The 13,640-nt window shown below is 33.4% G+C and overlaps 1 protein-coding gene across 1 annotated transcript; it reads left to right on the top strand.

The window, feature by feature from the left end:
* Positions 1 to 4,857: 4,857 nt before the first annotated feature.
* On the top strand, positions 4,858 to 8,074 carry LOC132169204 (receptor-like protein EIX2). The gene has a single exon (XM_059580274.2). The coding sequence runs from the start codon at positions 4,858 to 4,860 to the stop codon at positions 7,915 to 7,917; it is 3,060 nt and encodes a 1,019-aa protein (XP_059436257.2). The 3' UTR covers positions 7,918 to 8,074.
* The last annotated feature ends 5,566 nt before the right edge of the window (positions 8,075 to 13,640 follow it).

Genomic DNA, 13,640 nt, shown 5'->3' with positions numbered 1-13,640 from the left:
GTTGTAAGTCCTGTTAGTGAGGGACTATATTTTCTGCGTATTCGTTTTTTAAATATTACATTGCCATGGAATAAGAAAGCAGTCAAGAGTTTATTTAAACTTTGTGCTTCTAAGATTAACATCTTCTTTATTTTCCAAAGTGTATTTTTCATTTGGATTTATTCCATGTAAATGAATCAAGAGAGTGGATATCCAGAAATTTCAGAACAGGATGATATCCAATTAGTTATATTAGAGGGGTATTTTTGCTTTTTTACTTTTTTAGCGGATTAAAATACATTTTCAATATAACTAACTGGATCTCCCCAAGAGGTAGCTCAATCGGTTAGGAACCACGCCTCATGAAGTGGAGATCACTGGTTCGAATCCCCCTCCCCATCTTATGTGGACATGTAAAGAAAATAAAATAATAACTAACCGGATATTATCCGGTTCATTTGAACTCGAGACGATCCTAATTCAGAAATTCCATACTGATATCGTCACATCCCATCCAGTGGTCCTCGTGGAATTTAACAAGCGATTTGCATGAAGAGGACTTGGATTTATTGGATTTATTCTTAGTCCGTCAAGAAAAACTTAGCTGCGTGGTAATTAAACTTAGAATTATCAGTTGGGAACTATTGACATCATGGAGCCCATGTGGAGTTTAAGAGGCAATTTGCAGAGACTCAGCCAATTATCTTAATTATCAGTTGGCAATTAAGTCAATTTCTTTGAATTATTGACTTAATTAATTAACATGTTAAGATACAATTTTATTTTATAATCTGAGACTCGGCCATTTAGTGGGGAATTTGAGAATAATTTAGATTTACTTTTGGAACTTTGATAATTTGAAAGACAAGATTGTTGTGATCGTTTTGGTTGAAATTGGTCGCTTGCTAAAGAAGGTCAAGTCAGAGAGAAGTTGGGCTATGAGTATCAGAGCTTTCCTTAATATGCATCATTAATTTATATTTGTATCATAAGTTTGTTCGGGTTGCTGTAATAAAGTATGGTACAATCTTCAGATGTGAAATATATATGATTTTCACATCTGAAGATTGTACCATACTTTATATGAATGATTTTACAATTGTGAGAGACATTTTATCTTTTATTTAATCCCATTTCCCAATTTACCACGCTTGAGCGGTAAAAATTCGTTTCACTTCCTTTATACCTTTGTGTGTGTGTGTGTGTGTGTTTTTTTTTTTTAATATTAATGATTTTCTCTTGCATATGTGGCGTGGTTGACGATTTTCTCTTGCAGTGACTTAAATCGCAGGCTCTCCAAAACTAAGAGTTGGCAAGTGAGTAACACTATACATGGCAGCATACAGTACTTCTTAATTGGGACCTACTCCAATATAATCTTTTTGAATCATATATACGCACCTGACCTCAATGTCAATTACGTGCGTTAATACGAGTATATAATTTAAATAGCAAAATAAAGTGAAATTTGGAATCCATAGAAGACATATTTATGCGCGAAGTTAAACACAACAGATATAATAAAAATTAAATCGATTTTATTAAAAACAGATTGGACTAATTAGGACGAAGCTCTTGCATTGTCTTCCGTCCTAACAAAACTTGGAACGGACCAATATTAAAGTAGCAGATGCATGTGATTTCTTTGGATTTCGTGTTAATTAGTCAGTCAAGGGAGTAGTAGGTACTCGGAAGGTCGTCACTGGTTTTGTCATCTTTCATTCTTCTTCGTTAAGAAGACAGCAAACAGCCTGTGGAGCCAGTATTTATGAGTGCTCTTCAGCCTCCACCGCGCGAATCTCTCTCTTTAGTCTTTCCCACGCAAGCCAATTGCTTTTTTCTTCAGTCTTCCCCGACCAGTAGTACTACTGCGAACCTTTCTTTTTCTCCCCGCAAATCACGCAAAGGTTAGGAATCATGAGCCACCCAATTTGACTTCCCTCCACAACACCAAACTAAATGCAGTAGAGAAGCACGTAATATATACAGGTGGAAAATGAGAGAGTTGTTTGTAGGAAACCGTTTCTTGGATTTATTCTTAATTTGTCAATCAAGAAAGTCTTCCCTTCTTTCATTGTCGTAACCTCAAATGAAATATAAAATTAGAATCGACCTTTTAAGTAGTAGGTAACATCATATAAGCTCAAATAACCAATGTAATTAGCTATCTTTGGGTTTATCATTTTTGATTCAGAACTATCTAGTTGTCTAATCACTTGTTAATAGTCAAGTTTTAACCCCAAATACGCAGCTTACCATCAAAGTAATATATTTTCGAGTGTTCAAAATCAAAAACAATTAGAATTTGAACTTCATATTTCCTATTAAACTTCTTTTCTTTCCACCAATAGGATTTAAAGGGTCTTTCAAGGATCATGTCTCTGCATGTGTTCCTTTCTTTAGAGGTTTGGATAAGGTTGAAAGGTTTTGCAAGGGTCATGCCCCTTTGTTTTGGTGCTATACCACTTTATACATCCTTTTTCTTGGATTTTGTCCAAGACAATAGAGAACCAGAATTTTGGTTGAAAAGGGTGAAAATTAAAAAATAAAATGAAAACTTAAAAATTAAAAAAAAAAATTGGCGGGTACTTAATTTTTTTTTTTTTTTGGAGAAGGCGTTAAACCCTTTAAAGTTTAAAACTATAAAGCAGTACAATATATATATATATATATATATATATATATATATAAAGGAAAGAATAAAGCAGCATTGTTTCTTATATTTGAGTTTTGTTGTTCGCGAGCTTCTCTTGAATTAATTAATTAATTTATTTATTTTTATTTATTATTATTTTTTTTTAACAAAGGGAGAAAAAGGGGGAGGGGGATTCGAATTAGCTAGTGACATACACTTTATGAAACATAGTCTCTAATTGATTGAGCTAGTGACCTCCACTTCTTGCCAATAACCAATTTCTTTTTAGGGAAAACTTCACTTACTCCCCTATACTTTCGCGCTTTTTGCAGACACTCTCCTATTGTTCAAAAACTCTTATTTTAATGTATCAAACTTTCATTTCCTTCCACTTTGGTGTACTTAAAAAAAAAAAATTGATAACAAAAAACCCAAAATTCTTGACTACGTAAATTATCAATTAATAGAATTAATTTTTCAACCCCCACCATGGCCAACATAAGCGAAACCCATAGTTACGTGGCCTTTATTTCTCATGGTCAAGTCGCCTTTATTTCTCGTGGATTTAGTTTTGGTCAGTCGCATCATATGTGCATGAAAAGTCCTCATTGCTTTTGTTGGGTTTTAAATTGCTAAATTCAGTGACAAAATACATTCATCTGCAATCCCGTCAGCAGTGCATACATAAGGTGTTGTGTCAAGAGAAGACCTAGAAGATCGATATGATATTGTTAAATTTAATTAAATCGAAATTCTTTAATTAGAGTTAAAATAGGATTTGATTAAATTTCGTATCCTGCACATGTATCAGTATTCAAAGCATAACTTTCGGCTCGAGAATCGGATTGAGGTGAAACCAGCGGCATTGGAAAGCTAACAGAAAATTATACAAATCTTTTTGAAATAAGATTTTCAAAATTCGAAAGTTAGTTATGCCAAAATCGTCTCGCAAGATAAAGAAGAAAATTTGGATGAATCCTATTCCAACTAGAACTAGTTTTTTCTTTCCATTTCAACTAGTACTAGGTTTTCTTGTAGTCTATATATAGAGAGCTGTTATACACGAAATTGTAAGGTATTCCACATAAGAATTCCATGTGCTAAGAGAGCGTTTAAGATATTGAGCGTTAGGGTTAGTCTCTCTTAGAGTTAAATGTTGTGTCAGATGTTCTGGAAAAGGCTACTGCGGTAGAAGTTAAGTGAGTCCCTTGTCTTATGCAAAGGAGTGTCAATTGCAAAGGTTTTGTAAGTGTGAACTTCTTGTAATCCTTATTCTTTTATAGTTGATTGATTTCCTGGGTTTGGCTGCCCCGGAAAGATTTTACATTTTAGAGAGTTCTCTAAATGGTTTCATCTTCGTAACCAAATATCTGTGTTTTTGTTTTTCATTTCATATTTGTATTTGGTTGATTATTATTTGGAGTCATTTTAGAATTTTCAGCTTTTACTATCACGGACCTCATATAAAATATATACAATTTTCAATTTTCTCCAGAAAGCTGAAACTCAACCATTTAATCGGTAACAATGTAGCATCATATATATATTTAGTTAAGTGTGGGTTGATGGGGCAGTGTTTATCGATTCTTAAATTTTTTATTTTTTTACAAGAACTGATTCAATAACTAATGATACTATCATATCAACCTAATAGAATGAAGGTACATATATATAGTCTAGAGCATTACTCTTACATTATGGTATAGTATATATTATTTGTAACAAGTACATTTAAAGAAAAATGAGTGCAGGGAATTTGGGATTAATTTGGCTTTACGTACATAGATGTAACTTCATTTTATTATTATATAATTATTTTGGAATAGGAGTTCATAGACCCATTTGCGCCTAAAAGGATGGATAATTCTACGGTGCATAGTCACTTTTAGCCATTCAGTTTGAAGATTGTGTTACCTTAAACATGGCGTTATAAATCTAAGAGAAACGTTAGAGAGCTAAACACTTCAATCCAAAAAAAATTTCAAACTTTCCAAAGTCACCTTTATTACTGGATCTCAATGCATTTAGTGTCACAAAACATGACAGCTAGCTATAGCTCGCAAAGTTTGACTGGATCTCCTGCATTCAAACTTTAGATGTCTAACTACAGCTGGATATAGCTCGCAAAGTCTGACTGCTCACCTTCTTCGAACCTAAGTTGATGAAGGTATTAGTACAAGCTAGCCCTCTCTCATCTGTAACAATAAATACTTTAGATGTCTAAACTATTTTGAATTCACAGAATGGTTACCACCCACAACTTCATGTCTACTGTTCATCTCCTCCTGATTTTTTTCTTCTCTTTGCTTGGAACTGCATCCTACCTGCAACTTATTAAACCAGTTTCATGCACCAAAAGCCATATTTTCAGATGCTCAAAGGTGGAGAGGGAAGCACTTCTTAGCTTCAAAGAAGATCTCACTGATCCATCGGGTCGTCTATCGTCTTGGGTTGGTGAGGATTGCTGCAATTGGACAGGCGTTGGCTGTGACAACACCACAGGACATGTCGTCAAGCTGGACCTCAAAAACTCATTTCCAACGATTGAATTTGATCTTTATTATGAAGACAATGAATTTCATGTAGCAACAGAATCTGACCGTCATGTTGATGAAATAGCAAAAGCTCACAACAAGTCGTGTTTGGGAGGCAAGATAAGTTCTTCTTTACTCAATCTAAAGCATTTGAGTTACTTTGACCTAAGCTTGAATAATTTTAATGGAATCAATATTCCAAAGTTTTTTGGTTCCCTGGAGAGTTTAAGGTATCTCAATCTCTCTTTCTCATTTTTTTCCGGAGTTATTCCACCCCATCTCGGGAATCTATCAAGGCTGCAATATCTAGATCTCAATTCAATTTCATCCGCCTTCATCATGGTCAATCCCTTTACAGGATTGGAAGTCAGAAGCCTAGATTGGTTTGTTGGTTTTCCTTCTCTTAGGTACCTTAATTTGGGAAATGTAAATCTTGAGAAAGTTCCAAATTGGATTCATGCGGTTAATATGCTTCCTCCCTTATGGGAGTTACACCTAGCTGGCTGTGGACTTGTCAGTCTTCCTCACTCTATTTCTTCCATCAACTTTACAAAGCTTTCAGTCATTGATCTCTCTTTTAACTTTTTTAACTCCTCCCTACCTCACTGGTTGTCAAATATGAGTGGGCTTTCAACAATCAAACTTGAGTTTAGTGGGCTTATAGGTGATATTCCAGTTGGTTTGGGACATCTGAACAATTTGCGCAACTTGGATTTAGGTGACAACCATTTTGTTGGGAAGATTCCAAACTCATTTTCTAACCTTTGCAACTTGCAAACATTAGATCTGCGATTTTCCAACATAAGTGGGGAGATAACTGATTTCTTGGATGGCTTATCTCAATGCTCTAACAGTAGCCTTGAAGATCTAAATTTGGGTCATAATATGTTGCTTGGGGGGAACTTGCCCCATTCGTTGGAAGGACTCAAGAATTTGAAAACTATTGACCTCTTTCGATGCTCCATCACGGGTTCAATTCCAGATTCTATTGGAAACTTGTCATCATTGCAAACACTTGACCTCTCATACAATCAAATGAACGGAACAATTCCAAAAAGCATTGGGAAACTCTCAATGCTTGTTTTGTTGAGCCTTGGTGGAAATTCTTGGGAAGGTGTCCTAACTGAAGCTCATTTTCAAAATCTCATCCGATTAAAATTTCTCTACTTGTCTACGAAATGGACATTGATTTTAGATGTCAAACACGATTGGGTTCCTCCTTTTAAGCTGATCAAAATTAAATTAGCAAACATGCAGATTGGCCCAAACTTTCCAGCGTGGCTAGAAACACAAAATGACCTCAATTTTCTTGGGCTCGACAATGTTAGCATTTCCGACACCATTCCGGATGGCCTTTGGAAGTCCTGCCCAAATGTTGTCTCTTGGAGTCTAACTGGTAACAAATTACGGGGGCAGGTACCATATTTTCAATTTCACCCTTTGGCATCTTATTTTGATTTGAGTTCCAACAAGTTAGAAGGTCCACTTCCACTTTTTCATAGTAATCTGAGCTCCATATTTCTCCAAAATAATTTGTTTTCCGGACCTATTAGTGAAAACATAGGTGAGTTATTGCCCAAGTTGTCTTCGATTGACCTCTCTTCAAATTCAATTACTGGCAGAATTCCTTATTCTATTGGAATGTTAAAGGAATTGAGCTTTCTTATTTTGATAAACAATTCCCTGTCTGGGAAACTCCCCCCTCATTGGAAGGATTTGCAACAGTTATTGGTGTTGGACCTAGCAGAAAACAATATATTTGGAAATGTTCCAAGTTCAATGCGACATCTGAGTTCACTAGCACACTTATCCTTGCGCCAAAATCATCTTGAAGGAGAGCTCTCTTTCTTTAGAAACTATGGAAACTTGACAAGCCTTGATCTTGGAGGAAACAAATTTTCTGGAAAACTTCCAGTATGGATTGGAGGAAGTCTACCACAATTATTGAGGTTAAGCTTGAGATCCAACTTGTTGCACGGGGACATACCTCAACAATTATGTCTTATTTCAAATCTTCAAATCATAGACCTTGCACACAATAATTTTTCAGGAGTAATCCCTCAATGTTTAGGAAACTTTAGTTATGATGATGGTCTGGTTATGGTCTATGCTGAGCAAATGCCAATAGTTTCTAAAGGAAGAGAAAATCTATATGATGAATCAACTATTCATCTTGTCTATTCCATAGACCTTTCGGGAAACAACCTATCAGGAGAAATACCCGATAATATAACAAGCATTTCAAAATTGGTGAGCATGAATTTATCAATGAATCATTTGACAGGAAGAATTCCAGAAAAAATTGAGAATTTACACATGTTAGAGTCACTTGATCTCTCAATGAATGAGCTTTATGGTCCTATCCCTGATAGCTTGTCTTCTTTGACATTCTTAAATCACTTGAATCTGTCATTCAACAACTTGTCTGGAAAAATTCCAACTGGGAATCAACTTCAAACACTTAATGACTCCTCTATTTACGAAGGTAACTCTTTACTCTGCGGACCTCCTCTTTCAACCAAGTGTTCCGAGGATGAAACTAATCTTAAAGTAACACCAAATGGTGGTAACCAAAATGGAAGGGGAATTGAGTCATTCTCGTTCTGGATTAGCATGATAGTTGGGTTTATTGTTGCATTTTGGGGAGTTTGTGGTACACTGATTATCAAAACATCATGGAGACAAGCTTACTTTCGTAGCTTTGATAATTTGAAAGACAAGATTGTTGTGTTTGTTATGGTCAAAATTGTTTGCTTACTAAGGAGTTAGGTCAAGTCAGAGAAATATTGAAGCTGTGGGCTTAGGAGCTTTTCTTAATATGCATAATTTATGCATTGTAAGTTTTTCAGGTTGTTGTAATAATGTATGATCCAAAATGCTTCAAATCTTCACTTGTCAAAGTCATATATATGACTAATTTTTACAATTGTGCAAGCCATTATTTCTTTTATTGGGTCGCATTTTCCGAAATCCATTTCTCATCGCTTACTATTATATTTTCATTCTCTATTTAATGGTGCTGCAATCAAAGGGTGAGCGAACGTTTGGCTAAAGAAAAGACGAGGCCTTAATTTACAATTTTAACCATCATTCTTAATATTACATTACTGAAGCTAATATTGACTTTCAGAAAACGAAATGAAATCTGCAAATGCATGAGCTTTCATGCTTTAGTTGTAAAAAATCGTTTCATATCCATCTTTTTCAATCATTCAGATGATTCTTCTATATAGTAAAAACATCTTGTTTTTAATTGACTTTTTGCTCTATTTTTAAATAGAAATGGAGTAAAACGAGTCCATGGGAGTTTCTAAAATTATAGGGAGTTTTGAGAAAAAAACTCACATAATTAAACCCACAAAGGTTTTTATATATGGACGCACATACATCAAATTTCATAAAAACTTACTAAATATTTCACATATTTTACAAATTTCAGTAGAAATAATTGACTCCAGGCCATCCAGTATAACGTGGCTTCCCCAACTATTATTGGAGGAATTTAAGCTCAACAAATCAATAAAGAAAGCCATATGTCCATTTCATTGATTATCACTTACAAACATCATGGGCCTATATGGAACTACTTTTTATTTCTTATGCTCTATAGTCTTAATTTGCACAATCGGAAAAACTTCACAACCCAAAGAGGAGGATGTTTCTTTGGATTTACTTTTAGTCAGTCAAGGGTGTAGGTGTTAAATCTCTATTTCTCATAAAAGTTGAAGTGATAAAAAATGATGGATTTAATTATTCAATTAATATTTTAACACTAAGAAAAATAATTAAAATTATTTTATTGAGAGAAATTGGTCAAAATCGCAATGAGTATATGAATATTCCCCCTTTCACATGTTGTACAAAGAAGGGTATCAAAGAATAGTCACAAACACGCAACCAATTTAGATATAAAATAGTCCATTATACTTTAATTTCACCCTTTTCCTTGCAACTTCCTCTTGCTGTCATTGGAAAGGTCACGTACTTTTCATGATGTATGATGAAATTAAAAATGTTGGACCCAAAATCTTAGTTTAATTGAATAACTTAAATTCATAGGCTTAAATGTACCATAATTATAATTTTTTTTTTTTTTTTTTAAATTTTTTGCTTTATAAAAGACCCAAGCGTGGAGTTTTTGTCCTGAGATTAACTTTTAAACTCAAAGGGGACGGCAATTACATCTTATTTTTCAATTTTTTTTGGCTTTATTCTCGGAGAATCAAGAGAGCGAATTTATGAGTCAAGTTGGTGGATACTTAGAAAGTCCTTGGTGGTTTCATCTCATCAAAATGTTAAATAAAATATGTGTACTCTTACAACCACTTAACAAGTTGAGATACAATTATATTTTGAAAGCTGAAGTTAATGGTTTTGAATTGAATAAATGTTGTGTTTATTATTTATTTAATGCCACATAACATGTCTAACTCTACCAACCTTATTGGCAAGAATAAATAGTCGAACCCCAACCCCATGCATGTAGCATCACATGCATTTAGATATCTAACTATTTCACTAGCAAAATGGTTAGAACCCACTTCTTTATGTCTGTTATTCCTCTCCATCTGATTTTTTTCTTCTCTCTACTTGGAACTGCATCCTACCTACAAGTTATTAAACCTGTTTTATGCACCAAAAGCCCTATTTCTAGATGCTCAGAGATGGAGAGAAAATCACTTCTTAGCTTTAAAGAAAGTCTTGCAGATCCATCGGGTCGTATCTCTTCTTGGGTTGGTGATGATTGCTGCACTTGGATAGGCGTTAGCTGTGACAATAGCACATGACATATTATTTTGATCTGAGTTCCAACAACTTAGAGGGTCCACTCCCACTTTTTCCTAGCAATCTAATCGATATACATCTCAAGAATAATATGTTTTTTGGACCTATTCCAAAAAACATAGGTGAATTATTGCCCAAGTTATCTTGGTTGGACCTCTCTTCAAATTCAATTGATGGTAGGATTCCCCATTCTATTGGAATGCTAAAGGAATTGGGAGTTCTTGTGTTGGGAAACAATTCTCTATCCGGGAAACTACCCCTTCATTGGAAGGATTTACAGCAGTTAAAGATATTGGACTTAGTAGATAACAATATATCTGGCAATGTTCCAAGTTCAATGCGGCATCTTTGTTCACTAAAGGTATTATCATTGTGCCAAAATCAACTTGAGGGAGTGCTATCCCCTTTCTTTAGAAACTATAGAAACTTGCAAAACCTTGATCTTGGACGAAACAATTTCTCTGGAAAACTTTCAGCACATATAGGAGAAAGCCTACCATATTTATTGAGGTTAAGCCTAAGGTCCAACTTGTTTCATGGGAACATACCTCAAAAATTATGTCTCCTTTCACAACTTCAGATCCTAGACCTTGCACACAATTACTTTTTAGGAGCAATCCCTCAATGTTTAGGATACTTGAGTAGAGATGATAATGGCGGAGCAGACTATGAAGAACAAATGCTGCTGGTTTCTAAAGGAAGAGAAAATCTATATGGTGGTTCTATTATTGGTCTAGTCTATTCTTTAAACCTTTCGAGTGACAATTTATCGGGAGAAATACCTAATAATATTACAACCATCTCAAAATTGATCAACATGAATTTATCAATGAATCATCTGTTCATTTATTTATTTATTTTAACTTTTTGCTGGAGATTGATCTGTGCATTTTATTTTTGTTAATAGTACTAGTATTTTTATTTTAATTACTTGACGTTGTCATGCTACTTCCTTTCTGTTATTAGCTTCATGAATTGATGAAGTTTTGGCGATCGATTTAAAAATTTTGGTTTTTGTGATTTGTATTGTTATGAAATTGATCAATAAGTGTTTCTTGTTATTTGAATTTTGTTTGAAAATGAGCGAGATTTTAAGTATATATGAATTAGGTTCACTTGTTATTGACAAAACGTACGTAAGAATAATTAGACCAAAGCAATCACATTCTTGGTCGACTTCATCTTTCAAATGCAAACCAATTCTGCTCAAGTTGGGCTTCCAAACTAGAAATAAAAATAAGTCCTGACATGCAAAACTTAAATTCATAATTTAATATCAAACAATCATTTTATACCCCAAACTATGTAGAAGTCATGCCAAAATTGCAGGGATTGCTTCCAATATGGATTATGAAACCACCTTTTTTTGGTACGTTTTTAATTTTGGACATCAGAAAATGGTATGTTCTCTTTAGAGAACTTTTATAACTAATACAAAAATTTACTTGAGCTACAAAATATGGTTTTCTTAGGTAGTGGGCTTTTATGGGTCTATTATGTTAGTAGATCCCTTAGTTGTAAATTTGTAATGGGTCTTTTAGGTTATTGATTAGGTCCTTTTTGTAGTCTTGCATTTTATTAGTAGTTTTATGGGTTTTGGTTGTTAGACAATTGTAACCGATTGGGTCTATAAGAATCAACCCAATCAACAATCAACAGAAAGGGGCCAAGAAAGAATATCTTATAATTTCAGGAGAAATTGTTCTTTATCATTTCAATACAAGTTTATCCAGCATTTCTATCATCAAATCATCTCCATCCTATAATTTCATGACCATCCATTCATCTAATACATCAAAATCCAAAAATATCATTCAAACACAAGAAAAATCCATAATATTTGGTATCAAAGCCAACGATCTTACCATGGCGGCAAACTGGCAAAAGAAAGAAGCAAATCCGAGGCATCGGAGGCATCTAGATGTAGACCAGCGAAAGTTCCATTCTTAAGCATTTCCATGTAAAATGCAATTATCACCCAAAAAAAGCAACTTATGATAAGCAAAGATCAATATAGTATGAATCTGACCATGCTACGTACTCTTAAATAATTACTTTAATCCAAGTTGAAAAAAAAAATGAAGGGCAAGAAATCAAAATAGCACAATTTAGTTTCAACATAACCATAGCATATAATTGTAAGCAAGAAATCAAAATATATAGTACAATTATTAGAAATTAAGTCAATGGCTCCATTTGTTATAACTTGTCGTTTGCTGTCTTAAACTTTAAATCTCATAAATCCTCTGTTTCAGTTATTATCGCTGGGGAAGATTACAATTTCTCCTGTTCGTAATATAAATAGTTTAGACTTTAAAAAACAATAATTGACTCTTTCCAATTAATTGTCAGTTGGTTACAAGTTATACCCAGACGATGATTTGTTTTTTTAATATTCCAGACCAATTTTTCACATAAATAACCAATTTAGTCATTTTATATATAATTTTTTTATCCAAACTTAATTAATTGATGGGACACATTGATAACTAAACTTTAAAGTATATGGAGGTAAGTAAGACAATGATATAGTTTACGAAAGAAAAGTACTTAATGTGGGGAAGTTGAATTATTCTAAATATTTGTTATCATAGGACCCTTACTTACAGTCTGGAGGAACATTCTATCTTTTATATGAAACTTACGTGCAATTTGCGTGTAAACGACCCCAGTGTGAAGTCTTTGCATATTGAGATAAACTTTCAATCCCAAAGTGGACGGCAATTACATCTTCTTTATTTCCTAAAGTGGATTTTTCTTTTGGATTTATTGTGAATGAATGAAGGGAGTGGATATCCAGAAATTCCATTGCAAAAAAACAAAAAAAAAAAAATTGACATCATGTGGTCCACGTGGAATTTAAGAAGCAATTTGCATGAAGAGGACTTGGATTTATTGGATTTATTCATAGTCGGTCAATAAAAACTTAGCTACATGATAAACTTAGGATTGTCACTTGGAAATTATTGACATGCATGCATCACATGTGGAATTTAAGAGGCAATTTGCAAATGGTAGATTCTTCGGATTCAGATTATAAACTTCCAAACTTTTGTTGGATTTATAGCAAATGTTACATCTCCTTTATTTTCTTGGATTTATTTTTGGTCAGTCAAGAAATTGGACATGTGCATGAAAAGTCATCAATGCTTTCATTATCACAACCACAAGTAAAATATATTCACAATGACTCTTTGAATTATTGACTCATAATGTTCATATACGTACAATTTTGTCTTCAAACCTGAAACTCAAATAACATCACATATAGCTGAAACCCAAATAAAATTTCGTTTTCCATAAAAATTTAAAAATTTTCGTTTTTTGGTTTTTTTTTTAAACTTTTATTTTATAAATTTCGTTTTTTTAATACAAATTTCTGTTTTATAAAAATTAATAATTTTCATTTAAAAAATAAAAAATTTCCTTTTTTCGTTTTTATTTTTAAAAAAATAAATTTACGTTCTTTAAAAAAATGAAAAAAAAATATTTTTTTTCTTTTTTCAAATTTATAAGATATTTTTTGTCTTATTGAAAAATTTATAGGGCCATTTTTGCCTTTTTGCTAGCCTTGAGAAGACATTCACAATATTTTGATAGTTTGAAAGAGGCGGTCAAATTAAAAGTTTGGAGGACAACATTATCAATTAAATGATAGTATGAGGGGGCATATGGTCTTTTTCATAAATTATAAATTACACAACTTA

This window comes from Corylus avellana, chromosome 1 (assembly GCF_965113065.1).
Source record: "Corylus avellana chromosome 1, dhCorAvel1.hap1.2, whole genome shotgun sequence".
Taxonomy (NCBI): Eukaryota; Viridiplantae; Streptophyta; class Magnoliopsida; order Fagales; family Betulaceae; genus Corylus; species Corylus avellana.
This window is presented reverse-complemented; position numbering and strand designations above follow the sequence as displayed.

What these genes read in the sequence shown, in the direction of transcription:
- LOC132169204 (XM_059580274.2), top strand. Translation starts at nt 4,858, where the DNA reads ATGGTTACCACCCACAACTTCATGTCTACTGTTCATCTCCTCCTGATT.